The sequence below is a fragment of the Gopherus evgoodei genome, chromosome 12 (assembly GCF_007399415.2).
Source record: "Gopherus evgoodei ecotype Sinaloan lineage chromosome 12, rGopEvg1_v1.p, whole genome shotgun sequence".
In the NCBI taxonomy this organism is placed as follows: domain Eukaryota; kingdom Metazoa; phylum Chordata; order Testudines; family Testudinidae; genus Gopherus; species Gopherus evgoodei.
The window spans coordinates 40,685,009-40,711,681 of NC_044333.1; the positions used below are offsets into that span (position 1 = coordinate 40,685,009).

Here is a 26,673-nt window from a genome sequence, read left to right on the forward strand (position 1 = left end):
TAAACAAAACCTTCAATAATTATACTTAACTCTCCAATACAAAGGCCAGACCCAGCCCTGATGGCGCGAGTGACACCCCTCACCTCCTGGGTGTGCTCAGCACTGTCCCCATAATATACAACCGTGTCAGTTAGACAAGTCTTAACCCTAGGGTGACCCGACAGCAAGTGTGAAAAATTGGGATGGGGGTGGGGGGTAATAGGAGCCTATATAAGGAAAAGACCTAAAAATCAGGACTGTCCCTATAAAATTGGGACATCTGGTCACCCTACTTAAACCCCCTGGCTATGCAGGGCCTGCAGGCTGGTTTGCACTGGTCCAAGGGCTGCCACTTGGGCCAATGGGCCAGCCAGCCTGAGGGGAAATCTGCTGCCTTCTTATATATAAATACAGCTTATCCTCTGGCAAGAATCACCTATTATTCTGAAGCTTATCTTGGCTTGAAGACGAGAACCTTGTGATTGATTCACAGGAATTGCGGCCTGGCTGCGAAAGCTGTGTCCTTCCCCATACCCTGGGGCCGGTGCTTCCTTTTTTGGTCACAGTGGGTGTTTTGCAAAGTCTGAGAAGGGAGGGAGTGACTGGGCCGAGTCAACATCTCCCATCAGGGGGATGTGGCACAGCCTAGGTTGGGGCAGAGATGGGCAGCCTGGCGGGCGCTCACTTTTGAGAAGGGTTGGGGAATGGTGCTTGTAGCTGTGTGTGGGGTAACATTCAGCAGGGCGCGGGCTTGTGACCCAGGCTGTGACCAGTGCATCCCCCGCCATGATGTTCCAGCCAATCTTCTGTGTGCCCCCCGCCGCCTCCAGGAGAAGCCAGGGGCCTTGATCACCTCCCTAGGGCTGTGACTGGCACAGCCTTCTCCACTGACTGGGGCTGGCTGGTGGGGGGCCCAGCACACGTTGCCCAACAAAATATGTAGCTTAGAATTTTGTTCCCCAAGTCCCAACCGTGGACAAAGCCCCTGCCCTGCCTGTTAGCCACACCCCTCGCCAGTGCAGCCCCCACATCAGTCCATGAGCCAGCGGAAGCGCAGACTGGAGTCCTGCATCTCCTCCTGGTAGATCTTGTGGAAGCGCATGTTCTGCACCGGGGTGAAGTGGTCTCTCCAGTCTCCCACTATCCCTGAAACAGAGGAGAAGATGCAAAGTGAACCTGGTACTGGGCCAGAGCCAGGCTTGCCAGCCTTTCCCTATCAGGGCCCAGATAGCCATGGTGATGGGCGCAAAAATCCTGTTTAGAGGACACGCAGCTCTGGGCTTCACTCTGCTCCTCAGCACCCACTGGGGATCAGCTCGGAGTGCAGGACACCTGCCTCCAGGAGCACGGCATCCTGTCCCTCCCCACCCCAGCCGGGCTGCTGCCAGCAGCGCTTGGGCGGTTTGCTAGCAGTCCCCGCGGGAGGAGTTACCAGGCGTTCCTGCAGCCAAGCCTAGGTTACATCAGCCCCTACCCGTTGCCGTGGCAGCAAGGGTTGTGGGCACACGAGCGAGCAGGGCTTGTCTGGCACCTTCTGACTCAGCCCGTCTGCCCGCGGGGGCATCTCACTCCCGTCTTTGGCTCCCATCCGGGGCAGCCCCAGGGCAGCGAGCTGGTTCCATCCTCCACAGGGGTCGGAGGCTCCAATGGTCAGCAAAGCACCTGGGGGCGGAGGCAGAGAGGCCAGGGGATGAGCCAAGGCCCTTTGCTGCCATCACTCCCCCATGGGAGAGTGCACCCCTCCACCCCCCTACCTTTCCGCATGAACCTGCCCCGGCTGTGGTCCATGATCTCGCAGGGGATGAGCGTGTAGTTCACCATCGCATTCTCGCGCATGGAGGAGAAGCTGCAGTGCTGCTGGATTGCTCTACTCTCCTCCGGCTGCAGCGGGCAGCCCAGCCAATCAGCGAGCCGCTCGACCGAGCGCCCCAGCTCCTGCGAAGCCGCAGCGACCAGCAGTTAGTGAGGGGCACCCCCAGGGCAGGTCGGTGAGCAGCCAGCGACTGGGCGGGCTGGACCCCTGCTCTGGGGGCTCCGGCTCAGCCAGGAGGTGTTGTGTGAGTGGGTCCAGGTCACAGGCAGGGGGACGTTCATGTGCCATTGCCTTTGCCCCACAGGTGCCCCATCTGCCCAGTGCTGTGCTGGGCACCAGCCCATTGCCGGGAGAGGGGGCAGCACCCCTGACCAGCCTGGGATTCCTGTCAGTTGCTGCCACCCAGACAGCTGGGATGCCACAGGCCATGTCAGGGCAAAGCAGAGGCTGCTGGCCCTTGTGGGGCCTGCAGCAGATATGGTGCCATGTGGGAGTTGGCAGCTGTTGCTGTCCCACATGCCAAGGCCACCCGTGGCCTCCCGGAGCCCAGACAGAGCTCAGCTCCCCCAGATCCCAAAGCGCACACCGAGGAAGCCGCTCATTCCGCTGGGCCATTCCGCTGCCACCCAGCAGATGCCAGTGGTTGTGACCCAGCAGGCCCGTGGCTAACTCACCTGGTGCAGGTCCTCGTAGGTGATGTAGAAGAGATCCAGCTCGGCCCGCTGGCTGAGCCAGCCCTTGACGTGGTCGAACCAGGAGCCGTACTGCACTGCGGGAAGGAGAGAGGGTCAGGATTCAGAGGCGACTCTGGCCGTGGTGCAAATGGCCCTGGGAAAGCTCCTGCTCATGCACCCCAGAGCCAGCATTGGGGCCCATGGGGCCCTCTTCCAATCCCACGCTGAAAGTACCCTTGGTTCTGACGGCAGGGCCCTGACAGTCTGGATCTGGCCCTCACCCCCTCTGGCTCAGCTGCGCCATAGCCCCTCCCCAGAGCACTTCCTGGGGTGCTGCTAGGCTCAGGGAAAGCCCCAGGAATGTGCCCGGGGGGCAGCCACATCCCTGGCTGAGCGTAGGGAACGGCACTAAAAGCAAGCTGCCTTTGGGGCAGCAGAAAGCTGGCTGCCCTGGGCTCTCCACTGCCTGTTACTGGGCTGCAGCTAATTCTCAGGCTCCTGCGGATTGCCTGAGCCTCTGAGCCAACCCCCTAGTCTCCCTTTGTGTGGTCTGGGCAGGGCCGAGCGCAGGGGCCACAGAGCCAGGCCTCCTAAGCTCTGAGCCCAGCCAGCGCCCCCACCCATTAGCGCTTGGGTGAGTCATGCCCTTCCCCTGACTTGGTTTCCCCAGCTGTAAATGGGGGAGGTGGCACTGGCAAGAGGCGACAAAGCCTAGAGCGTGTTTGCAAAGTGCCCAGAGCTCTCTGGGGTTGGTGATGGAGAAGGGCAGGGGATGCCCACTCACCTGTGCCTTCCAGGAAGCGGACGAGGAAGTCCTCAAAGGAGCCAGGGTCTGGTAGGAACTTGGCCATCTTGTGGAAGTGATAAAAGGAAACCGCGACGTCCTTGGGGTTCCGGGCCATGTAGATCACCTGGGATCGGGAGCAGACAAAGGACATCGGTGTCAGACAGACACGCAGACAGGAGCAATGGCCACATGCCCTGCCCTGCCCCTAGTGGCGTGGTTCCTTCCAGCTGCTCTGAGCCGTTAGGATTCACTCCCCGTTCCATGCTCCATTCCCAAGACACTTCAGGACCGTGTCCTGAACAACGTGGTGGGACCCAACAGCAAAGCCTTCGGAGCAGGGAGACTCCTTACATCACCCCAGGGGCTCAGCATGCAGCCCTCCCTGCCCCCAGGTCCACCACCCCATGGGCCCTACGCATGGCAGTAGGGTGCTTCCTCATTTGTAAATTACCTGAGTGCACAGAAAGCCCCAGGGCAAGCCCGCTGGCTTGGGGGAAGCCCCTTTCAGCCACACAGCTCACTCAGCCAGGGCAGGCCAAGCTAATCTAGTGCAATCCCCTTGGGGCTCAGACCAAACTGAGGGAAAGCAGCCATGGGGGGTCCCGGCAAGCTCTGGCAGCCATTCGAGTCATCTCCATCTAGCCCCACTGCTAGGCAGCTGCTGGGCGCATGGGCAGAGCACTCAGCCCCATCCTCGCCCCACCCTGGAGATACAAGCCACAATAGAGCTGGCCCCAGCAGAGCAGGGTGAAGAGCTTGTATCCCGAACACTCACTTTGGCCTTGGATTTCCTCAGCGTTGGGGCCAGGACCTGGCAGGGGAGGTGTGTGGTGATGAGGCGGGGCCTGCTGGTCTCTTGCAGCATGTCCTTGAAGTACGTGTGCTCCAGCCAGGGGGCTCTGGCCCAGTTCGGGATGGTCTTGGCTGGCTCCAGGTCCCCTTTGCTGTGGATCAGGGTCAGGATCTCCTGCATCCAGGTGGTGCCTAGAGAAGAAAGGCAGGGGGCTGTGAGCTTCCCCAGGGCTCCTCCCCTGCCCCAGAGACAGAGCAGGAGTGATAACCTCTAGCAGTGGGCCTGCCTGGAGCCCGCCTGCCCCGCAGCACCGACATTCCCAGCATATTCCTCTTAGCAGCCCCCAGCCCCTGCTGCATTCCCCCTCCAGAGCAGGGGAGGACGAGGAGGGGCTGCTTGCTCCAAGAGCCTCTTACACAACAGAGAATTCCAAAGAAGTGGAGCACGCCCAAGGTCAGGCATAACACAGCTGGGTTTATTGACATCTGCCAGGCCTCCGCCCAGAGCCCTGAGTGTTTAGTCAGAAGTGGGGGCTGGCATCAGCGTAGTGCTGGTGAGGACCTTTGCTGGAGTGGGACGTCTGCATCATTGCAACAGTCTGGAACCCACCCCACCGCCAGTGCTTGCTGGGAGCCCCCCTGCACAGAGTCGGGGGGGCCCAAGCTCCTCATTGCTGTGGACCTCCCAGCCTCGCAGGGGGGTGTAGACACCCTCCCCCTGCAATGGGCCCCCGGGCCTGAGGCATTTGCACTGGGCTGGACACAGCTGGCACTGGGGGCTGTTAGGGTGGGAATGCAGCTGAGCTGGGGCTGGGGGGGGGGTGCTCCCTGGGGCCAGGCAGGGGTGAGGGGAATTTTGCCAGCCCTGCTGCTCGCATGCAGAAGTCGGCAGTGCAGCCAGTAGCAGGAGTCCTGTTACCTGGGCGTTCCCTGACAGCTCCTGGCTCTGCCAGATGCTGAGAAACCTGTGGGGAGCAGAGGCTGCAGCCCGTCCAGCTGGCCGCAGAGAGCTCTTTTCCAAGCCAGCGGCATCGGGCTGGGGGCCAGAAGGAACATGCAGCTGCAGTCAGAGCCCTCTTCCCGGAGGCTCTGCCACGTTGACCAGCGGTGCCAGGGGCCGGATTGAGGGCCAGCCTGAGCAAACCCTCTCTGCAGCCCCCCAGTACTGCGCTGTCTGGGGGACAGTTCAACGCTAACAACAGGGTGAGACATGGACGGTGATCTAGTCCCTGCCCTGCCCGTCTGGGGGCCAAGTGCCGCTCAGCCAGCCTCCTAGCGACGGCTCCTGCTGGATCGGGGAGCAGGGGGCCCTGCTCCTCGCCGCAGGCACCGGGTCAGCGAGACTCCGGCTCTTACCAGACTTGGGGTAGGTGACAATGACGACATCCGTGTCTCGGAACTGGAAGCTGCTGGCAAAGCGCAGGGACTCCTCCGTGTGCAAGTGGCCAGGCAAGGAGATGCCAGCGAAGGTCTCCGTCACCTCCATCCTGTCCATGGTGATTGTGGGCGGACGAGTCTGAGTGCTCCCAGATGCTAGCAGCTTAAATAGCTGCAAGAGAAAGAGGAACCTTCCCTTTCTGGCTTCCCCCTCCTCTTGTGGGGGGGTGTGTGTGGGGGAGGAGCAGAAGCAGAATGTCTCTGGCTGTTCTGCTTTGACTCAGGGCTTGTCCACACTAGAAACTTGCACCGTGCCGCTTCAGCGCTGCTAGTGAAGCTGCTCTGAGCCGATGGAAGACGCTTTCCCATCCTCAATAACCCCAGCTTGGGGAGAGGCAGGAGCTGTGTCAGTCGGAGATGCTCTCCTGCCGACATAGCGCTGTCCACACCAGCGCTCAGGTCAGTGTAACTCACCCGGGAGGTGGATTACCTTGGAGCGACAGCGTTATACCAAAGGAATTCTGCAGTGTAGACCAGGGCTCGGGGTGTGACTACTGACCTCAGGGCAGACTGCCGGACCCTAAATTGCCTGTGAGCTCGACACAGTACTTCTGTTAGGTAATAAAGCAAGTCCTCACTCACCTCTCCAACACCCGAGGTTGCTGCGGAGTTGGAATATGGGCCCACAATTCTGTCAGAGACCAGACACAAATGCGTTGATCAACGGGCACACACTACCCCAAAAGCTTTAGAATAAGTGTGGCCCCTTTATTAGGGGTGGGCATCAATATTTATACACAGAAGTAAACAAAGTGATTAACAAAAGATAATGGTCATGCATAATCAATCAAGATTTTACAGGAAGAGCAAGTTTAACAAGTAAATGCATAGAGATAAAGGCTAATGGCTACTTGAGGAAGGGGGTGTCATGAGTAGTTTGCAGGTCAGTGCTTTGTTCAAAAAAGGTTCAGAAAGGATTATGCAGAGACGGCCAGTCTGGGTGTTTTTTGGCTCCAAAGTTCACCAAAAGTTTAGACCCAACATTCCTCCATTTGTAGCTTTGAGATAACTATTAATCAAAAAGCTACACCCTATTTCAAGATCTCAAGGGCCGCTTGGCAATTTCAGCCTGGGCCAATTCGAAGAGAGTAAGGCTTTTAGCTGAAGTGGGAAAAGAATAAACTGACTTACATGAGTTTATGAGGGAGGGGACACACTGAATACAGCAACACAGTATTATAAGGACTACCATGGCCCCAACAACACCCACCAAGAGGTTTTTAACCCACCCAAATCCGGGCAGCCAATTCCATAAGGCTCCCCACCAATCATAAGGTGGCTGGCCAGAGGAGTAGTTTTTAGCCATTTCCCTTAGGTGTTTGGTACGTTGAAAAGTGTCAGAGTAGGTGTCATTTACAAAAACACAGCATTCTTCATTTATGAGGGCGCAAGTTCCTCCCTGGGCTGCTAACATCATATCTAAAGCCATTCTGTTTTGCAAAGCCAACTGGCGCAGCTGGGACATTTCCCCGGCCTGGTTCTCAAATAGGGTTGCAGTTTCATTGGTCAAAGATTCTAATAGTCCCTGTAGACGGATGATAGCACCCTTCAAGCTAGTGTGACCAGCCCACCGCTGCCAGGACAAACCATCACGGAGATTAATATCTCTGTCAGTTTCACGGATGTTACGAACGTGGGGAAAATGAGGGGGGGTGAGGGAGATCCGAGAAGGCGGTGCTAGCCATGCCAAATAACATGACCCTGCCCAATCAGGGGAGAGGAAATAATAAGCCTTGGGCCCGCACACCCAGTATGTTCCATATAATGCGTTTTGGGTATTCCATTTCTCAAAGTAGGAGGTAACCCACCGCCCGTTGTACCACTGTTCCCCTGGTAACGCAGAGGGGTCGTTGTGTGAACTGCAGAGGCACAATTTGGTAGTGTTGTCCTCAAAGGGCAGTGTAGTACTGCTTGAGCAGTTGTAGAAGGCAATTGTGTATCCTTTAACAATTAGTTGGACACCCTCGAGCTCTGAGCAGGGCTTTTTAAAAACTGACTCTGAAAACCTGCCCCTCCATGAAAAAGTTGAAAAGGTTGGATCGGGGTGAGGGATCCACATATGGGATAAGTGGGATGCGCAAGGCTTGAAGCCAAGATTTTTACTAAAGGCGGTGCCATTAAAATATATGTTGCATTTACTTGTTCCCACAAAAGTTGACCCTTTTTCTTTAACAAAACACAGTGATCCTGTTTGATTGGTTACCCTGAGATATTTGTTAATTGGCACTTCTGTTTTGTCCCATGTAAGATTGGGTTGGACTGGATCTTTTATTCTAGTCGGTGGCATCCAAGTCATATTAGCAGTGGTTAGGGGAATGGGTGTGAAGGGGAGTCCCTGTGCTGCATTTACTGGAAATTGAGTACATACCCAGCAATCACTTCTATTTCCTAAAATACGAGTTTTAACCTCATGGGAATATCTAATAAAAGCATTATCTTCATAAGCAGAAAATAAACTGAAAAAGCATAAAAAACATACAGTTGTCAGAATAAAGGGTCCTCTCATTTTTTCCGAGTTAATTTAAGTCTAATGTCTGAGAGAGGTAAGCTGGTCCACTGGTCGAAGGCAGTGTCCTCAGTGGTGACAAGAGCTGCTGGTCCGTCACTGTGGTCCACTACGGCTGGCTTGACGTGGGAGTGGTGGATCCAAGATTTGCGTCCTTCCAGGAACACTGCAATCTGGGTTGTCAAAAGAACCTGGTGGGGTCCAGTAAACCTTGGCTGGAGGGTGTCGTCACGAACGAACTTTTTGGCCCAGACGAAGTCCCCTGGTTGGAACGGGTGGATTTGTTCCTCCAGCGGCACGGTCTGGGAAAACTGCGAGGCTTTCCAAAGGGTACGGAGGCGAGCCTGTAGGGAGAGAAACTGACACGCAGTCATATGATCCCCTCCCAATAGTGAAACATCAGCACGTGGTAGCGCCCCGCCTTTGAAAGGGGGGTGTCCATAGAGCAGTTCAAAGGGGGATAATCCCAATGCGCGGGTTGGGCGAGTACGAAGGTGAAACAGGACCAAGGGAAGTACCTGAGGCCACTTTAATCCTGTTTCCTGACAGTATTTAGCCAATGTAAACTTAAGTTCCCTATTCATACGCTCAACTTTCCCGCTAGACTGGGGGTGGTAGGGTGTATGAAAGGAGTGTGAAATGCCCAGTCCTTGTTCTAAATGGCCAAGGACATGACCAGTAAAGTGAGGTCCGCGATCTGAGTCGAGCACAAGAGGGATGCCAAAACGGGGTACAATATCTCTAAGGAGAATCTTCGCCACTGTGGCAGCAGTACAATTAGCAGTAGGAAAAGCTTCGACCCAGGAAGTCAGAGGGCAAACCAAAACAAGGAGGTGCTTTTTTCCAAAAGCCTTTGGCATATCTGCAAAATCAATTTGAAGATGTTGAAATGGAGCAGCAGGCGGAGGTCTTCCACCCTTAATTTTGTTAAGAGGTGGAGCAGGTCCATTACGCTGACATGTGCTGCATGCTTTCACTATTGATAGGCAATAGGGTTGAATGCCTGGAGCATACCAAAAGCGAGCGATAGTGTCCACGAGGGCGTGCGTGCCGTAGTGACCCCCTTTATCATGGTGCCAGCGAACTGCCACAGGGTATGTGGAGCGAGGGAGGCAGGCTCGGCCATCTGGCATAAGCCAGGTCCCTTTGACCAGAGTGGCCCCGAGGCTTTCCCATGATTTTAGTTCAGCAGCGGGTACTGGTACGGGGTGCGGTGGAGTAAAGGAGGAGGTTGCAATAGCCAATGTGGGCATGGCTAAAGGTAAGGTGGCAGCCTTCTTGGCGGAGGCGTCAGCCAGGGCATTCCCACGGGTAACGGGGCTGCTATCTTTAGTATGGGCCCGGCAGTGAACTACAGCCAGGACGGAGGGTTTTTGGAGGGCGTCCAAAAGCTTGTGGATGAGGGGGAGGTGCTGAATGGGTTTACCGGCAGCTGTCTGGAAACCTCGAAACTTCCAGAGGTGGATATGACAATGCACAACTCCAAAAGCATATTTGCTATCAGTAAAAATGGTAACGGTCTTACCAGCGGCCAACTGGCAAGCTCGGGCCAGGGCATAGAGTTCAGCGGCTTGGGCTCCCCAGTTGCCTGGCAGTGAGGCGGCCTCTTGAATGTCCCATTCAGAGGTGACAGCATAACCAGTGAAACGCTTGCCATCAACATAGAAGGAGCTTCCGTCCGAGAAGAGGATGCAATCGGGGTTGTCCAGTGGCACGTCAAACAGGTTGTCTCTTATCTGTAAGATGCTGGAAACTACTTCCACACAGTCGTGCTGGTCCTGGGGGACTGGCAGGTCAGGAAGCAAGGTAGCTGGATTAAGGGGTCCACACCTTTCAAAAATTAGGTTAGTGTCTTCTAAGAGTTCGGCCTCTAGCTGTTGCTGACGATGGGCCGAAAAGACTTGGGTTGTGCCCCTACGCAGAAGGGCTGACAAGGCATGAGAGGTCCAAACCGTGGTAAAATGACCCAGGGTTAGGCTCTTTGCCTTTGTGATCAGCAGGGCAGCTGCTGCCAGAGTCCGGGTGCAGGATGGGGTTCCCTGAGCGACAGGGTCGATTTGCTGAGAGTAAAAAGCAAGCGGGAAATGGTGGGGCCCGCTCAGCTGGGTAAGGACACCACTAGCAATTCCGCCCCTCTCGTGGACAAAAAGGTGAAAGGGTTTGCTGTAATTGGGGGGGGCGGAGAGACATGGAGGAGGCCACACTGTCCTTGAGTAACTGAAAGGCTTGAATAGTGTCCGGGGACCACTGCAAAGGGTCAGGAGCAAGGTTAGCAGTGAGTCGGTGGAGCGGTTTGCTTAACTCCCCGCAGGACGGCAACCAGGGGCGACAGAAGCCAATTAATCCTAAGAAACCTCGAAGTTGTTTCTTGGTGTTCGGTAGAGGGCAGTTTTGAATAGTCTTTATGCGGGCTGGGTCCATCTGTCTTCCTTCTGGGGTTAACAGGAAGCCCAGATATCGGACCTTCTGTGAGACCCACTGAATCTTTTTAGGGTCTACCTTGTGGCCTCTGGTGTGTAGGTATAATAAAAGTGCCTTACCATCGATGCGGAGGGCAGCTTCTTCGCGATTACCTAATAGGATGTCATCTACGTATAGGACCAATGTGGATCCCTGCGGACTGGTGAAACCTTCCAAGTCGTGGCGGAGGCACTGGCTGAAAATCGTGGGGCTGTCTCTGTAGCCTTGAGGAAGTCGTTGCCAGACATAACTTTGTCCCTCCCAGGTGAAACCAAAGAGATACTGAGAGTCTGGGTGCACAGGAATGCTGAAAAAAGCTGATTTTAAGTCAATAACAGTGAACCATTCAGCATCCCAGGGGATTTGGCTGATGATAGTAGCTGGGTCAGGAACTACTGCATGAAGAGGGACCACATACTGATTAACAACTCGTAGATCCTGTACAAAGCGCCAACGAACAGGGTCTCCGTCCTTTTTAGGAGGCTTTTTGACAGGCAGTATAGGGGTGTTACAGGGAGTGCGCTGAGGGCGGACTAGCTTTTGTGCAATGAATCCCTCAATAATGGGGCGGATGCCCTCCCGGGCTTCCAGCGACAGGGGGTATTGAGGGACTGACGGGGGGGTTAAGGAAGGCTTTACCTGAATCCTTACAGGCTCTGCCGAAAGGAGCAGGCCAACATCAGTGTCAGAAATTCCCCAGAGGGTTGAAGGCAAGTCAGTGAGGTCAGGGGAGAGAGAGGGGGGTGTTTCCCAATTACCCTGAGTAGGGGCCGAATCTCCTAACACTGTCATCAATAATCCTACCCCTTCAGGAGTGCAGGTTAAAGTAGCCTCAAGCTTACAGAGTAAATCCCGGCCCATCAAAGGGATCGGACAAGCTGGGGAAAAAAGAAAACGGTGAGAAAAACATTTATCAGCATAAATAACATTCAAAGGCAAAGTGAGTCCCAGAGACTGTGGGTTGCCCTCCACCCCAGTCGCAATTTTAACCTCAGAGGATAGCCAGGGAGAGGGGGCATGATTTAAAAGAGAGAAAGTAGCCCCAGTATCAATGAGGAAAGAGACAGGCAGTCCCTGGACTGAAAGGGTTAAACGAGGCTCTTCGCTGGGAGGAGAGAAAGTGAGAAAGGAGCCGGCTAAAGACATTAAGGAAATAAGACCATCACATTGTTTGCCTTCGCCCCCGGGGTACCGTCATTGAGGAGGCTGAGTTTGCTGCGGCTGCTGCTGTTTTCCATAGTTGATCCAGGCCTGGGGGATGGGCTGAGCTGGTGGTGCAGGGGTGTATTCCTCACTTGTGTAAGCATCTGCGGATGCAGCCAGACCTTCTGGGCGTCCCCAGGGGCATTCACGTTTAAAGTGACCAGGCTGTCCGCACTGAAAACAATTTCCTGATGGCTGGGGTCGCCAGGACCCTCTTCCCCGGGCACCCTGGAATCCCCTGCCACGGCCACGGCCTTTGCCTCGAACACCACCGTGAAAAGCTAAAGCCATCAGCTTATATTCTTCCTTTTTCTCTTTCTTTTTACTACTTTCCCTTTCTTTCTCCCAGGCAAAATCAGCTACTTCCAACACTGAAGTGACTGACTCACCTCCCCAACCAGGGCGAAACTTTAAGAAGTAATCCCTTACAGGGGGCACCGACTGATTCACAAAAAATGAAATAAGAGTAGGGTGGTCTGCTTCTCTCTCAGGATCCATCTGAGTGAACATTCGGGCCCCCTCCAATAGCCTCGACCAGAACTTTCTGGGCGGCTCATCAGATTCCTGCCGAATCTGCATGAACTTAGCCTGATTAGGCGAGCGGCGAGCCATTTCCTTGAGTCTCTCTAACAATCGCTCTCTATCTGTTCGCAGCTGAGTCAGCCTTAGCTGAGTCCAGTCTAGGGGATTCCAGCCAGCGGCCAGATCCCGCCTATCCATCCAAGTAACATTAGCTGCATTGCTATCTCCCCATGTCCTTTCTGCCATCCACAATCTACTACGTTCTTCTCCAGTCAAAACTCTACTTAACAACTGATCCACATCCGTATAAGTAGGATTATAACTTAAAAACAATCTTTCTAGAAGTTCTATGATCTTTCGGGGATTTTCCCCAAAAGACCCTGACAACTGTCCCCACTCTTTCAAATCCCATTCTAGCCATCCTTTATATTCCACAATACTAGCATGTTGCAATTGTCCATCATTGCTCATATAAGGTTGATCGTGCACCTGTAAAGGCATCTCTATAACCATACTTTTATTATTCGCAAGAGATTTGACAGAGACATCCTCTAGGCTATCCTCAGGGGGGGGGCATGCACCCTGCTGTACCTGCTTGGACCTAAGCCTAGTAACTACTCCTCCCGAGGTTGGCCCCTCCAATTCCTCCTCATCCTTCTGCACAAATTCCAATCTGGGATCCTGCAGATTCCCCTCTGCTACAAGGAGAGAGTTCCCCTGCGGAGGAGGAATAGGGGCAGGTGCAGAGGGGACCAGCTGACGAGTCAAAACACGCCGTGGTCTACACCCTTCATCGAAATAACCTGGAGGGGGTTCACTCTCGGGAGAGTACCTGACTGCCATAATTTTTAAAGATTTCCACAGCTCTGCTGCTGTGTCCCAACAAAACCAGTAACATAACTGTCCCGGATGGTCTTTTTCGATCTGGCTCTTTACTCCTCTTAAGGCAGCCTGCTCGAAAGAGCCATACGAAGGCCACCTCATCTCCGAGTCGGCCAATACCGCGGTATACCCAGTCCAATTCCTTACACATAGTGTGTACAACTTCTTCCTAGACATTCCTGTCTGTACTGGGAGTTTCCCTTCATTCCATAACTTATTTACAATCCCCAACGGACTCTCAAGAGGCACGCTAGTCCCTTGACCCATGGTGTCTGACAGGAGCCCTCCAACTGGCGTTTACCCTGCTGTCCAGTACACGACCCCTCAATATTGAATTGGCTAGGAGAAATCTCCTGTGGCGCCTTGCCAATTCATATATGAGTGGTCTGACCACTGGACAGAGGTACCGCACCAGAAGGAATCCCGGACGAGCCCCCAAATTGTTAGGTAATAAAGCAAGTCCTCACTCACCTCTCCAACACCCGAGGTTGCTGCGGAGTTGGAATATGGGCCCACAATTCTGTCAGAGACCAGACACAAATGCGTTGATCAACGGGCACACACTACCCCAAAAGCTTTAGAATAAGTGTGGCCCCTTTATTAGGGGTGGGCATCAATATTTATACACAGAAGTAAACAAAGTGATTAACAAAAGATAATGGTCATGCATAATCAATCAAGATTTTACAGGAAGAGCAAGTTTAACAAGTAAATGCATAGAGATAAAGGCTAATGGCTACTTGAGGAAGGGGGTGTCATGAGTAGTTTGCAGGTCAGTGCTTTGTTCAAAAAAGGTTCAGAAAGGATTATGCAGAGACGGCCAGTCTGGGTGTTTTTTGGCTCCAAAGTTCACCAAAAGTTTAGACCCAACACTTCAATTTCACCAACCAGTTCTCAAGTGTAAACCCCTCCGGCACTAGAACTCCTTAACAAGGAGTCAGAGAGTCCCCTTGGGTGCCCCACTCTGTCTTGCCATCCAGGTGAGCCTGCCTTTGTGACAGATGGGCCTTTACACCAAGTATCAGCAATATTCAGGTCAAGGTGAGTCACTTACCCCCCCCCCCATTGCAGGGCAGATCTCACCCCAAAGACAACGCTTGTAGCCAGTCCTATAATAATCCATCTCAAGATTTATTATGTAGGACAAGGAAACAAGATAGGTATTTACAAGGCCAAAGCAGCTAAACACACACACAAATGAGTTCCAGCTGTACATTTCAAAAGGTAACAGACGCTTGTATGCTCAGCAAGCTCTGTATGTTCTCTAGGGCTAACCCCGGCCAACCACTGGGCAGCTTTTCTTACGCTTGGTGATCTTTGCCTCTGACAGCCCAGGCAGCATAAAGACACAGATCCTTCTTCCTATCCCTTCTCACCGCCTGCTTGGAGCCGCATACTCAGCTGTTGGGAGGAATTCACTTGCAAGACAGCTTCATGGGGGGGTGTGGGGGAAGAGCAATCGGCAAAGTGTTTTGTCCTCTTTGATGTTCCACAATAGTTTGTCTGGTGTCCATTGTCTCTCTTGCGAGGCAGGACATAACACCGTCTGCTGGAGGTCAGCACTTTACACTGATGTCTCTCTCCTGGCTGGTGATTTGCACTCAGAGGCTTATAGTGCCGGAGCCCAGTCCTCAGAGCAGTGGGGGAGGTATCGGAGCCCACTCCCCAGAGTGGTGGGGGGAGTCCCAGAGGCCTGGAGCCCATCCCCATGGCGCTGGCTCAGGGATCACATTCACCACTGTTAGCATTCAAGGTACATGTCTGGTTTAATTTGACAAACTGCCAGCAGACCAGGCACCGTCCACACCCAAAGCCAAGGGTGGTTCCAGGTCTGAGCAGACCCATTGCACCTGCTCCGGAGGCCTGAGCCCAGCCTTGGCAGGGCGAGAGCTGGGTGCACTCGTCTCCCAGGGCCAGGCTGACGTTCAGCGCCCATCCCCAAGGCAGGGAACGTGGAGCAGTGCGGGAAACATGCTGTCCACTGCACAGCCTGGGAAGCACTCGGGGCCTTCAGCAAATCCCAGCCCAGCCCACGGTGAGGAACGAAGTGATGAGTCAGCCTCAGCTTCCCCCAGCCATCATCCCTGCCCTGGCCCAGCTTGGCAAGCCACACGGGCCAGGCCCGATACTGCTGCATCATGCTCCCCGAGCAGCCAACCACTGCCCAGGAACTGCACCTCTTCCCCAAACCGCAACCTCCACAACAGCCCCCTCACCGGCCGATTAGTCGGGCCCCAGCCAGCCAGAGGCAGGCTGCCATTTGTGCCATAGGCCCTGTCGAAGGTGGCTCCCTCACCCGCCCACCGCTGGGAACCCTGTTTACCATTTGCAGCAGCGATAACGATTTATGACGGCCCCAAGGTCACAGCCTGCGCACTTGAGATGCTCTCGGGGCACCAGGCCAGGAGATAGCGGCATCACCTCAAAGATCTGAGAACTGCTGACACCACCCAAAGCAACGGGACCTTTGGCTCCCTCCTGAACGGGGCACTAGCGACTTCCCCGCTGCGCACAGCAACCTCCCGCCCCTGCGCTGCTCTGCTCATTGGCCAGTGGTGCCATGGGGCGAGGGCCAGGACTCTCTCGAACAGCCCGATGGGTCTGCCAGCCTAGAGGGTGCTGAGGAGTGGCAGCTGCAGCAGCCACTGGCCATGCTGAGACTGGGTGCTGGGAGCGAGAGCACGTGGCTAGAGACGGAGCCAGGCAGGATGGAAAGGGTCTAGAATCAAGCCAGTGGGATGGCAGCACCTGTCTGGGACCAGCACGGGAAAGAGCTGGCTGAGCACTGAGAGCCTGGCAGGAGCACACAGCTGCCTACGGCTTTGCAGCCTGCCCAGCGCCCAGGGGACCCAGAAGGGAGCCAAGTACCTAAAGATGCTCCTGTGCGGAGGGTGGTAAATTGACATCCTGCGTGCTGGTGGCATCTCCACACACCACAGCAGGCCCCATCGTGTCTGCCCTGGCCTCGCTCACAGAGTGCCAGGCGCCAACGAGAAGTATCAGAGGGGTAACCGTGTTAGTCTGGATCTGTAAAAGCAGCAAAGAATCCTGTGCCACCTTATAGACTAACAGACCTTACAGACTAACAGACAGTCTGTTAGTCTATAAGGTGCCACAGGATTCTTTGCTGCAGCCCGGAGAAATGGATTTCCATAGAGCATGGTGCTGGGGCCCTTCGCGGGAACACGCACGTAGCTGCACCGTGTGTGGCACAGACCAAAGCGTCGCCATCCAACTGCCCTCTGCCCCAGTCAGCTGGCAAGCCCTGCACTGACTTTAACCCAGCGAATCTCCACACCTGCCCTGCAGCTCCAGAACGGGCGTTGGCCAGACCACTTGGCAACCCCCCCGCCCCCCCACACACACAGACCCAGCCCTGGAGTCCCTGCTGGTTGGATTCAATCAGTGCTGGGAGCCTACCACTCCCGGCTCTAGCTGCTAGCTGGGGCTCCCGTTAGTGGGGGCAAATGGTGACAGGCCTGAACAAAGCCTAATGGGATTAAGAACAATGTTATTGGATTAAGTTAAACCTTATTGAATTGGGGTTAAGGCCTTTGGGGTCCATTGGATTAGCCATGCAGTTGAGTGTGCCATTGCAGCACTGCACGTACCTGCTCTAGTAGGAGTGGGGGCTAACTTAATGCCTCCTTTAGCAGCCCTTTGAAGCTGCCCCCGGGGAGATGCGCATGTGCTGCTCAGACTGAATCCTCCAGGGACCAACACATAAAGGAAGGGTTTGGGGATAAATAGCCTAGTTTTAAACAGGCTTGGGGCTTTCAGTTCTGACCTAGCAAATAGCCAGGACCCCATGTCCAGCGAGGGTCCCAATCCTTAGGGTAGGATTGGCAGGATTGGGCCGATGGCGCCCCATACAACTGGGTGCTAGTTCTCAGCCGATGCTGTGATGAACTTGTAACCACAAGGAAAGTCTGGGGGAGGCATGTCAAGGATGGTTCCTGGCAGATGAGCCCATGGCAGAGTCAGGGTGATCCCTGGGAGGGTTATTAGCATGGTGTGACGAAGTGGGAATGTTCTTTGAATGCTGAGTGGGGAGTGTTGGCCTGGGAAGGTTGCAGGAGAGTTTGTCTGCATTGGGGATGGGAGACTTTCCTTGAGGGAGGATACGTGAGCACGCAACATGAGAACCAGGACGGGGTTGGAGGCCAGGTAACACCTCTGCCTGGGAAAATGGACAAAGGCTGGAGGAGGAGCCGGAGGAAAGACTGAGTGAGCCGGCTGGAGGGAGTTTCAGTTTGGAGCTGGCTGGGAAAATGGATGGGAGCCCAGATGGGCTCTGGCCTCCCAAAAGGGCTCTGGCCTCCCTGCCCCGACTCCCCCCAAGATGGACCTAACTGAGGGGGTCCTGTTGTCTGTGCCAGCAAGATCTGTTTTGGACTGTGTTCCTATCATCTAAATAAACCTCTGTTTTACTGGCTGGCTGAGAGTCACGGTGAATCACAGGAAGCCGGGGGTACAGGGTCCTGACTCCCCCACACTCCGTGACACATGGGTCTCTTGCTGGTTTGAATATGTTTTCTCTGTAACGTTTTTTACCTGAAGAACAAAGCCAGCTTGCCTAGGAGGTGCTGGGCAGTACCATGTATCTGTAGCAATGCGAGGCGGCTCTGAAGAGAAAGCTAGCAGGTGTCCTAGAACAGCCAGTCTGTGCTGGGAAGAGCACAGAAAAGGCAGGGAGCTGGTGGCCTGGAAATACCCAGCTCCCAAGGGAGGCACAGGTCTCCATCCCAGAGAGGTGTCGGCCAGGGGAGCCGGAAGCCTGGGCCATGGAGGAGAAGCACAGGTGCACTTGCCCAGAACTGGGACAAGCGCCTGGAACAGCTTCTCTGTATCAGACACTTCCCAGTGCCAGGCTAGAAAGCAGAAGTGACTAGTAACAAACGAGTGCCAGTGTGCCCCCTAACACATCCCGCACAGCACTGGCCCTGTCCAAAGAGCAAGCGGATGGAGCCAGGGGTGGCTCCAGGCCCAGCATGCCAAGCATGTGTTTGGGGTGTCAGAGCCGGGGGACCACGGCTTTGGCGGACCTCCCGCAGGTGTGCCTGCGGAGGGTCTGCTGGTCCCGCGGCTTCGGTGGACCTGCAGGAGGTGTGCCTGCGGAGGGTCTGCTGGTCCCGCGGCTTCGGTGGACCTGCAGGAGGTCCACCGAAGCCGCGGGACCAGCAGACCGTCCGCAGGCAAGCTGCGGAATGCGGCCTGCCTACCGTGCCTGGGGAGACAAAATTCTTAGAGCCGCCCCTGAATGGAGCGTCGGCCACAGATCTAGGACCACACAGCGAGCACTACCTGTTTAAAACATTGATTGACTCTGGGATTCAAACCATGGGGCCCCACATTCCCAGGCCCAGTGGTGTGGCAGGCAGGGCCTTGTAGGGCATCCCAGGCCAAGCAGCGCCCAAGGCAGCAAAGTCAGAGCTTTGTGCAAAGCCACGCCAGAGTCTCCCCTCTCAGGCCCCAGCCACAGACACTTTTCTCCCTGGTGCTCCTTCACTTCCCTGCTATTGTCTGTGGCTAACCCCTTCTCTGCCACACTATTTTAATTTGGATTCAGCGGGTTGCTGTTGTGACCAAGTGGCAAGTTCTCCAGCTGGGAACGGCCCCCGCGGAGGAGAAAATCCAGAACGGAGAGGGTGGCTTTCGTTTTCTCCCTGAGCATTTCGCTGTATGGTTATTTGCGCTGTGCTCATCACCTTGGCATCTCCTTTAGAAACACGCTGCACTTTAGACCTGTGTCTTCCACACACTCCCCACCAGCTGCCACAGCCAACAATCAGGAAAGGTGCCATCAGCTGAGGATGGGCGTATGTGCCCCACTAGATACCCCAGCAGGGGTACAACCTGAATGGAACGTGGCACCAGGCCCAGAAGGGAATGCTCTCTGTGTAAACCTGAACGCAAACAAACCTGCCAAGTCTGGGCAAACCCCGGGGGGCTTTCGATCATTAGCAAGGGAGCCCAGACAGTGCGGCCATTAGTACATGGACTCTGCTGGTTTGCAATCCCTGCCTACACGCCGGGAAGGTCTGGAATACCGACTCTGTCTCACACTTACTCTAAGGGGAAGCCCTCCAACTTCCCCTCTCCCTAGCCAAAGTCCCCTAGACACAGGGGTCATGGAGGGAACTTGAGGGCCATGGTCTTTGCTGGAAGGAGACTGACCAGGTTGGGCTGAAGAGGAGTTCTGTGAAGCTCAGAAGCTGGTCTCTCTCACCAACAGAAGTTGGTCGAATAAAAGTGATTCCCTTGTCTCACTAATGTCCTGGGACCGACACGGCAAACGGCAGCTGGGCCTGAAATGTGTGGAATTAAAGAGACCCTTGAAAGCAGTGGCAGGCCCTGCCCCAGCTGATTTTTCATGGTTTCACCACAACATTCTCCTCTTTCAAAAGCATCTTCCCTCCTCAGCTGCTGCTCTAGGAAGGAGAGTGTCTCTGACAAGTGACAGCCGCCTGGCCGCACACAGTGAGGGCTGCAGCCCGGCTGCACTCAGCTCTTCTAGATGCCTTGTAAATGAGGGATCATGGCGGCATCTCGCACTTCCAGTCTCCTGCCCGGCCCCATGTGTCCTCAGACTTGCCTCTCTTGGACCGAGCTAATCAGGCCTAGCAGATGGAATGCGGCTCGCTCTCCGCCCCGCACCCAAGCAGCTACACGCTTACCACCACCATCGATGGTGACATTCTAAAAGAACAGCAGCCATGGCAGCACAGCACGGGCTAGCTACCAAGAGCACCAACCCACCTGGACCCTGTAGGCATGGACTTGGGGCAGCTGGCCCGTGCTAACACTCGACACCGCCTGTGCTGCTTCTGGTGCCCTACTGCACAAAGAGCTAGCACACGTGTCGCCTCCCCAGCTCCAAGTGTAGACGTGGTCTTTGCAGGACAGTGCCTGAAGCTGCTGCTTGTGCATGACGTTTCTGAGTGGGATGGGCTCCGAGCTTCAAGACCATGTGTGGGGGTTGCCCCATGTGTGCCCTGAACACTTTGTACAGGGTGCTTTTGTGAAGAGATCATGTATGGCAAGGCTAAGGTGCAGCCGGCTAGAGATGGCTCCGGATTGCTTTATGGTCCAGCATGGTTACTTATTGACTAAGCCAGGTTCCAAGGAACGTGACCTCCCAAGCAGAGGAACATCTCTGAGATCTTGGTCTTGGACTAGACAGTCTCATTTGCGCAGAGGGACCCCTCTGGCGAAAGGTTGGAGGTGGAGGAATCAGAAGCCAAGGCTGGGCTGTCTGGCCACCATGAAGCCAATGCTGTGCAGCTACTTGCTTGTATCCATTTTCCCATTCTGCTCAGCGGAGCTTTACAGAATGGCGGCAGAGAGAATCATGACCGAGACTCCTCTAATAGATGGGTAAGTACCAGCCCCTGCTGCTCCCTGCCTCTTCTCAGCAAGTTGGGAAATGTCCCCTGGCGGGAAAACGCCTGAGCTCTGCAGGAGAGGGAGGGGGGTGATAGGTTTTACCCTAGGGCTGGGCAGGGGATATATTCTCAGCACTGCGTGGCACGAGGCCAGGCCAGTCTGAGCGCACAGCAGCTCCCGAACTCAGGCAGTGGAAATGCAGGCTCAGGAGTGAGTCCTCATTGGGCGCAAGAGGCTCTCCATGGCAGGAGTAGCTTGCCTGCCACCCTGGCACCACGCGGCTCCTGAGGGAGCGGTCAGCCTTTCCAGGAGCTTTTCCTTGCCAAGGGGTAGAGTCGTCCCCTCTGTGCAGCTCCTGGCTCAGGGGAAGCCAGGGTGCACAAGCTTTATCCAGCAGGAAAGTTTCTTACCCGCTCAAGGATTCTCAGTTCCCTGAGAAACCCCCAGTGATGAAAGCCCTGCGCGGCTCCATTCCCAGCACGCCTCAGCCCTGGGGAAGCCCCCGGCTCAGAACTCCACAGGGACCTGCTCAGTGTGCCCCACAGGAAACGCTGGGGTTTCTGGCATGCCCCAAGGGAATGGGAGGGCGGGGTGGATTTGCATGTGGTGGGTTATCAGGACCAGGCCATGTTACCTTACACCATCAGTTCACTGCGAAACACAAAGGGGAAACCCAGCCCTGCTGGCACATCGCTGGGGGGAGAACCCTGTGAGGTCAGGCAGGGAGCACCTCAGTGACCCCGAGGCAGGTGGGAGCGTCGGTCCAAGGACCACATCCGTTCCGTTGTGTGCCAGGCACAAAGCTGGGGGGCTGTATCAGACCAGGAGGAGAAACCCCAGCACTGAGTCATTTTTCTAGCAGGCGGGGTTTGGCTGCAGGGACCCACCAGGGCTTCCCACTCTCAGTTGGGCCTGCCCCAGAGGAGCTGCTGTCCCCAGTGCACGCCAGGAGGTCACCGCTAGCCAGCGGTGTTTCTGTATTTCCTTCGGCCTCGTTGGCACTAAGGAAAGCCCGGGTCCCTGGAGCTGCTGCAGACAGCAAGCCAGAGCCCAGAGGGGGACGAAGTGCAGGGTCTGGCCTGGTCAGGCAGGCGGGTGTGTGGCCTGGGGGGGAGGGGGCTGCTGCAGTTACTGGCTTTGGGGGTTGGAGGGTAAGCGTGATGCTGATCTGCGAGCGGTGCTAGAGGCAAAGGCCAGAGCTGCCACAGGGCGCCGGGACTGGGACTGTTACTGGTACAGACTTGGGCTCTGGGCTTGCCAGAGATTCAGAGCAGGCAACAGACCTGCACACCCAGGGAGAGTCACGGAGGCAGGGGGCTCTTCCACCCATGTCACTCTGCCAGTGACCGGTGCTGCCCCTCCCCCTACTGCTCTGTTAGTGGGCTCCTGTCCCCAGCTTGGTCACTGCCCCCCAGGCCTGCCTTGGGCCCCTCCAGCATAGCCACCAGCAGGTGCACCAAACCGTGTGTGTGTCGGTCCAGTGGAGCTGGTCCTGCTTGCAGGGCTGGCATTGCCCCATATCCATGGAAGACTGACCCGAGCCTGCAGCGGTGAGGAGCCAGGTACGGTCCTGGCGGGCCCTGGGGGGCTGGACTGCAGGGTGAGCCCTTCCTCAGCCCTTCCTATTGGGCTCTTCACCCCATTCAGAGTGGCTGAGGGCTGCAAATTGGGCAGCGTCGCCCTGGGCCCTCCCACTCCCTGAGGAGCCTGAGCAGGGGCCCTCAGCCCTTCCACACCCTGTCCCCAGGTTACACCAGAAAGAAGGGGTAGGACCCCCCTGGCTATACAGAAAGGGAGGAGGGTCCCCCCAGGCTGAGACCTGCAGGCTGGTGCTTGACAGAGCCAGAGGAACCCCTCCTCTTTCCTGGGCCCCAGCCCCACTGGCACAGCACAGAGGGAGCCATCAACCCGGGTGAGCTCTCAGGCCGTGGTGCAGTGACCAGGGACAGAAATAACCCCCAAGGGCCGTCTAGTGCTGAGTGACATGGGAGGGGAGCCGTCTGCAGACCGAAAGGGGAAGAAGCCCCTGCCATCGCGGCACACACCTTGCTTCCCCTGGCTGTGTGACACTTCCTTAAATGACGGCAGTGGCAGACGCATACATCAGCAAGCTGACGTGGTGCAGCCAGGGCGGTTCTCAGGGGCCTGACAGGAGCCAGTTCGAGGTGAAGAGAGACCACCTCTGAAACCCCACCATGGGCGCAATCCTGCACTGGCCCGGGGAGCGGATGAGCTGTGTCTGAGCCCACCTACCAAGCTGGCCTCAAATGCAGCTAGTCGGGGTGCCGGGGCAGGGCCAGAGGAGAGGAAACTCACAGGCAGCCAGTTCAGTAACTAACCCCACCCCCACCCCCAGGAAAGCACCACAGCAAATGGCAGCTGCCTCCCTCCGAGCAGGAGCCTGCTGCCAACCACCCCGCTGTGCTGGGCGGCTCCCAGGCACCTCCCCATGGCTCCCCAAGCCTCAGAGCAGGTCGGTGCTGCCAGGAGCAGTGCTGGAGCCATGGCCTGCGGAGTTCCCTGCGGGGTTTTCCATCGGCTCTCGGAACCCCTCTGCCTTCCTTCTTGTGATTAGTTTCTTACCCAGGAAAGAGAAACACTCAAAACTCCTGGAAAGAAAAACTCCTCCAGCCTCTCAGCTCATAATGGGCTCGCTGGGCAATTCCCCTCTGGCTCCAGTGGGGCGCAGGGAGACTGGCTTGGGTGGAATTTCGGGCGGTAACACAGGAACATCTGGGCACCTCTGGCTGCTGTCAGGGCTGAATGGTGGCTTGGCCGGGTGCTGGCATTCGCCTGGGCTCTCTCGCATGCTGAGCAGGGGCAGGGGTAGGGGTCTCTGCATACACATCTGAGACCATCGCAGCTACCTCCTGGCTGCTGTACAACACCCCTGTGCCAGGGCCGCATGCGCTCCCAGGCCAGGCACTGCCCTCCCTCCATGGAGCAATACACAGCCCTGCCTGTATCCGCCTGTGCTCCGGCAGTGAGAGAGTTAATTCAGCGCCCTTGAGCACAGAGCTAGGAGGTCCCCAATCCATTTCCCTGGGGTCAGCTGCTCCTAGGAGCCCCTGCAGCAAAGCCAGCGGAGGGGCTCTCCTGGGGCTTCGTTTCCTGCGCTGGCTCACACAGCCCAGTGACCCATTGCAGAGCAGTCGGGGCCAGGCCTCTGTCGCTAGCACACAGCCCCCGCTACTACCCTGGTGGCCCTGGAACGCAGGCTGGGTAACAGCCGGTGTCATCCCTGCCACCTTCGGCTGGGGATTAGGCAGCAGCCAAAGGAACATCAGGTCGCCAACACTCCAGGATGTCCTGGCATCTCCAGGAATTAATGGTTAATCTTTAATTAAAGCTTATGTCATGTGATGAAACCTCCAGGCGTACGCCCAGCCGAAACTGGCAGCCCTAAGGAAGTGCATGGTGGGAAAGCTTGAGAGGATGAAGGGGGTGCCAGGGGCCCCTGGGGAGCACTAGCCTAGCTCCTGGCAGCTGAGATGCGGGCACATGCCGCTGGGCCAGGCAGAGCCGTCACCCCAGTGTACAAATGCAGCCCCAACCAACTGCCACGCAACAGCAGCAAACTCCCCTAGCACCCGCGTCACACGGCAGCCAGCCAGTCACACGACATCCTCCAGGAAGGCAAAGTGGTTCCCTGCCAGGAAATGCTTCACCCCGCAGAGAGAAATAGCCAGCAGGGGAGGATGTGCGCTGGCTACATCACCTTCCCAACGCTTTTTGTTCAGCGGGGAAGCTTAAATTGCCGCAGAAATGGAACTGGAGGGAACACATGTGACCTCAGTAAATCCATGTGCCGAGCTGTCCAGTGCGAGAGGAAAAACAACCAGCAGGCAAGGAGGCCTCCAAGCGGAGGCCTGTGCCTCATCTAGAAACCTCCTGCCAGGGAGGGAAAGACAGCCAGAGAAAGCCCCCAAACAGCCCAATAAGAGTCAAATGTTACTACAGAGATCGAACCGGCCCTGAGTTACAGTCAGTCAGCCTCAGCCACAGACCTTCAGGGAGTTTCAGCCTTGTGCACAAACTCTGCAGGGGACTTGTGCACAAACACCCTTGCCCCGCCCCTTCCTGAGCCCCCCCTTGCCCCACCCCTTCTCAGAGGCCCTGTGCCTGCTAACTCCATCCCCCTTCCTCCATCGCTCGCTCTCCCCGACCCTCACTCACTTTCGCCAGGATGGGGCAGGGGGTTGGGGTGCGGGAGGGTTGTGAGGGCTCTGACTTGGGGTGCAGGCTCTGGGATGGGGCTGGGGATGAGGGGTTTGGGCTGAAGGAAGGGGCTCTGGGCTGGGATCAAGGGGTTGCGGTGCAGGGGGGAGTTTGGGTGCAGGAGGGGGCTCAAGGCTGGGGCAGGGTTTGGGGCATGGGAGGGGGTGAAGGCTGGGGGGCACTTACCTCAGGCAGCTCCCCGGAAGCGACCGGCATGTCCGGCTCCCAGGTGGAGGCACAGCCAGGTGGCTCTGCACACTGCCCATGCCCGCAGGTGCCACCCTGCAGCTCCCATTGGCCATGGTTCCCAACCAATGGGAGCTGAGGAGTCGGCACTTGGGGTGGGGGCAGTGTGTGGAGATCCCCTGGCCACACCTCCGCCTGGGAGCTGGACATGCCAGTCCCTTCTGGGAACCACACTGAGCCAAGACAGGCACCTGCCTGCCTTAGCCCCCCGTGCCACCAACCGGACTTTTAGCGGCCTATTAAAATCTCCCGGATTGCTTTCAGTAGTCACCAGAATATCAATGCCAATTCCAGTAGGCTCCCAGTCAATCTGGGAGGGTTGGCAACCTATGCACAGGAGGCACCACTACCTGGACACAACCCCCAAGAGAACTCCTGAAGGAGGACAGCATCCAACCCTCTGTACTGCATGGGGAGGAATTCAGGCCCACCTACACTAACTGGATAAAACCCTATGGATGCTCCATTGATATCACCAGCAAAACTCCCCTGGACTTCACTGGGGCAGGATTTCACCTCTCATCTGCAGTTCTGCAACCAACCAGCAACAAAGGCTGCAGAGCAGACCTGGGCTGATCCCCACCCGCTCCTAAGCGGCACCCAGACAGGAGCATTCACTGTCTGGGACTGCCTGCTCCACCAGTAAACACACTCAGGCCCTTGTGCAGCAAAGCACCAGAGCAAACACGGTGCACTCCTCCGTCATGGCTCCCAAGGACCGGCAGGGGCAAGGCACAACCAAAGGGGAAAGCACCTGAGCCGCCAGTATGAGAGTCACAGGCAGAACAAATCCCACCCAGCAATGGCCGGACTGCTGAGCCCCATCACTACAGGGACTTGCCCAGAACTACATCCAGCTCTCACCCAATGGCACCTCCTGGCCACAAGCAACGCTGACGAGTGGGCAGCAGAGACCCCAGTCCATGCCCGGGGACATGACTGTGCAGCCAGCGGGCCAAGGAGAGATGGAGACATAATTTCTGTTCCAGTGCCCCAGGCCAAGAGAAGAGACTTCCCCAGCCCCCCAGGAGCCAGAACAGGCATCTCATCAAAGAGCAAGGGCAGCAATCTGCTGCCCTGGGGGACAGAGCAGTGAGATGGCACCGGCCACCGGCTCAGGCTGGGAATGACAAAGGCCCAGCATGGGACCCATCCTCACGGCATCCTCCCACCTCCGACCCACCAGGGATCTGACTCTTCCTGTCTAGCTGGTCTGCAGCGGCGCCTCCCTGGAGTGATCGTGATCATCCGGCACCTCCTGACTCCAGCCACCGCCGCATCCTCCCTGCTGCAGCCCCTGAGCTCCATGGGCACCAGGCAGCTGCTTGCTGTGTATCATGCTCCCTAATCTGCCTGCAGCCCAGCCCTGCTCCCTCCTGGCTGCCTCCAAGCCACCAGCAACCTTAACAGCTCTTTGTCCCCAGCCCCCTGCCATCTCCCGCCCCCCTCGCTCCAGACACCGCCACAAACAGGGAGCCTGCAGAAAAAGCCATTTAATCTTAGGCTAAAGATTCCTTGCTCCAGACGCTGGGAAGAGACGCAAGTCTAGTGAGGCTAGAGACGGCACTGCGAGGGTTAATCAGCCTCAGCTGGGCTGCTGGGACCTCCTGCCCGGCCTCTGCCCAGGCTGGTTAGTGTAAGGAGGGGAGAGAAGCCCCAGGGAGGAGACAGAGGTCGTTGGCTCCTGCGTCTCTGCTCACATGCGGAGAGCAGGGCAGGGCTCCCAGAGGTGCAGGAGGCAGATGTTGCCATGCTCGGGACTGGAGCC

At 56.5% G+C, this 26,673-nt stretch overlaps 2 protein-coding genes across 4 annotated transcripts in view; one reads left to right on the forward strand and one right to left on the reverse strand.

Annotated features, from left to right (window-relative positions):
- LOC115660529 (sulfotransferase 2B1-like) lies at window positions 1-22,620 on the reverse strand. Of its 3 annotated transcripts, none has more exons than XM_030582006.1 (6): window positions 22,487-22,620; window positions 4,029-4,237; window positions 3,251-3,377; window positions 2,467-2,561; window positions 1,734-1,914; window positions 1-1,125 (listed from the first exon to the last, which is right to left on the reverse strand). In XM_030582006.1, exons 1-6 carry the CDS (start codon window positions 22,539-22,541, stop codon window positions 1,010-1,012), a joined length of 783 nt encoding a protein of 260 aa, XP_030437866.1. In that variant the 5' UTR covers window positions 22,542-22,620; the 3' UTR covers window positions 1-1,009. The 3 variants fall into 3 exon arrangements, with proteins under 3 accessions (XP_030437866.1, XP_030437864.1, XP_030437867.1); XM_030582004.1 differs by lacking the exon at window positions 22,487-22,620 and adding an exon at window positions 5,402-5,540; XM_030582007.1 differs by lacking the exon at window positions 22,487-22,620 and adding an exon at window positions 4,463-4,523.
- DPEP1 (dipeptidase 1) overlaps window positions 20,258-26,673 on the forward strand; it is an 18,641-nt gene continuing 12,225 nt past the window's right edge. The window contains exon 1 of the mRNA XM_030582003.1: window positions 20,258-20,432. Coding sequence (XP_030437863.1) covers window positions 20,320-20,432 — 113 coding nt within the window. The 5' untranslated portion in view covers window positions 20,258-20,319. The remainder of the gene's footprint in view (window positions 20,433-26,673) is intronic.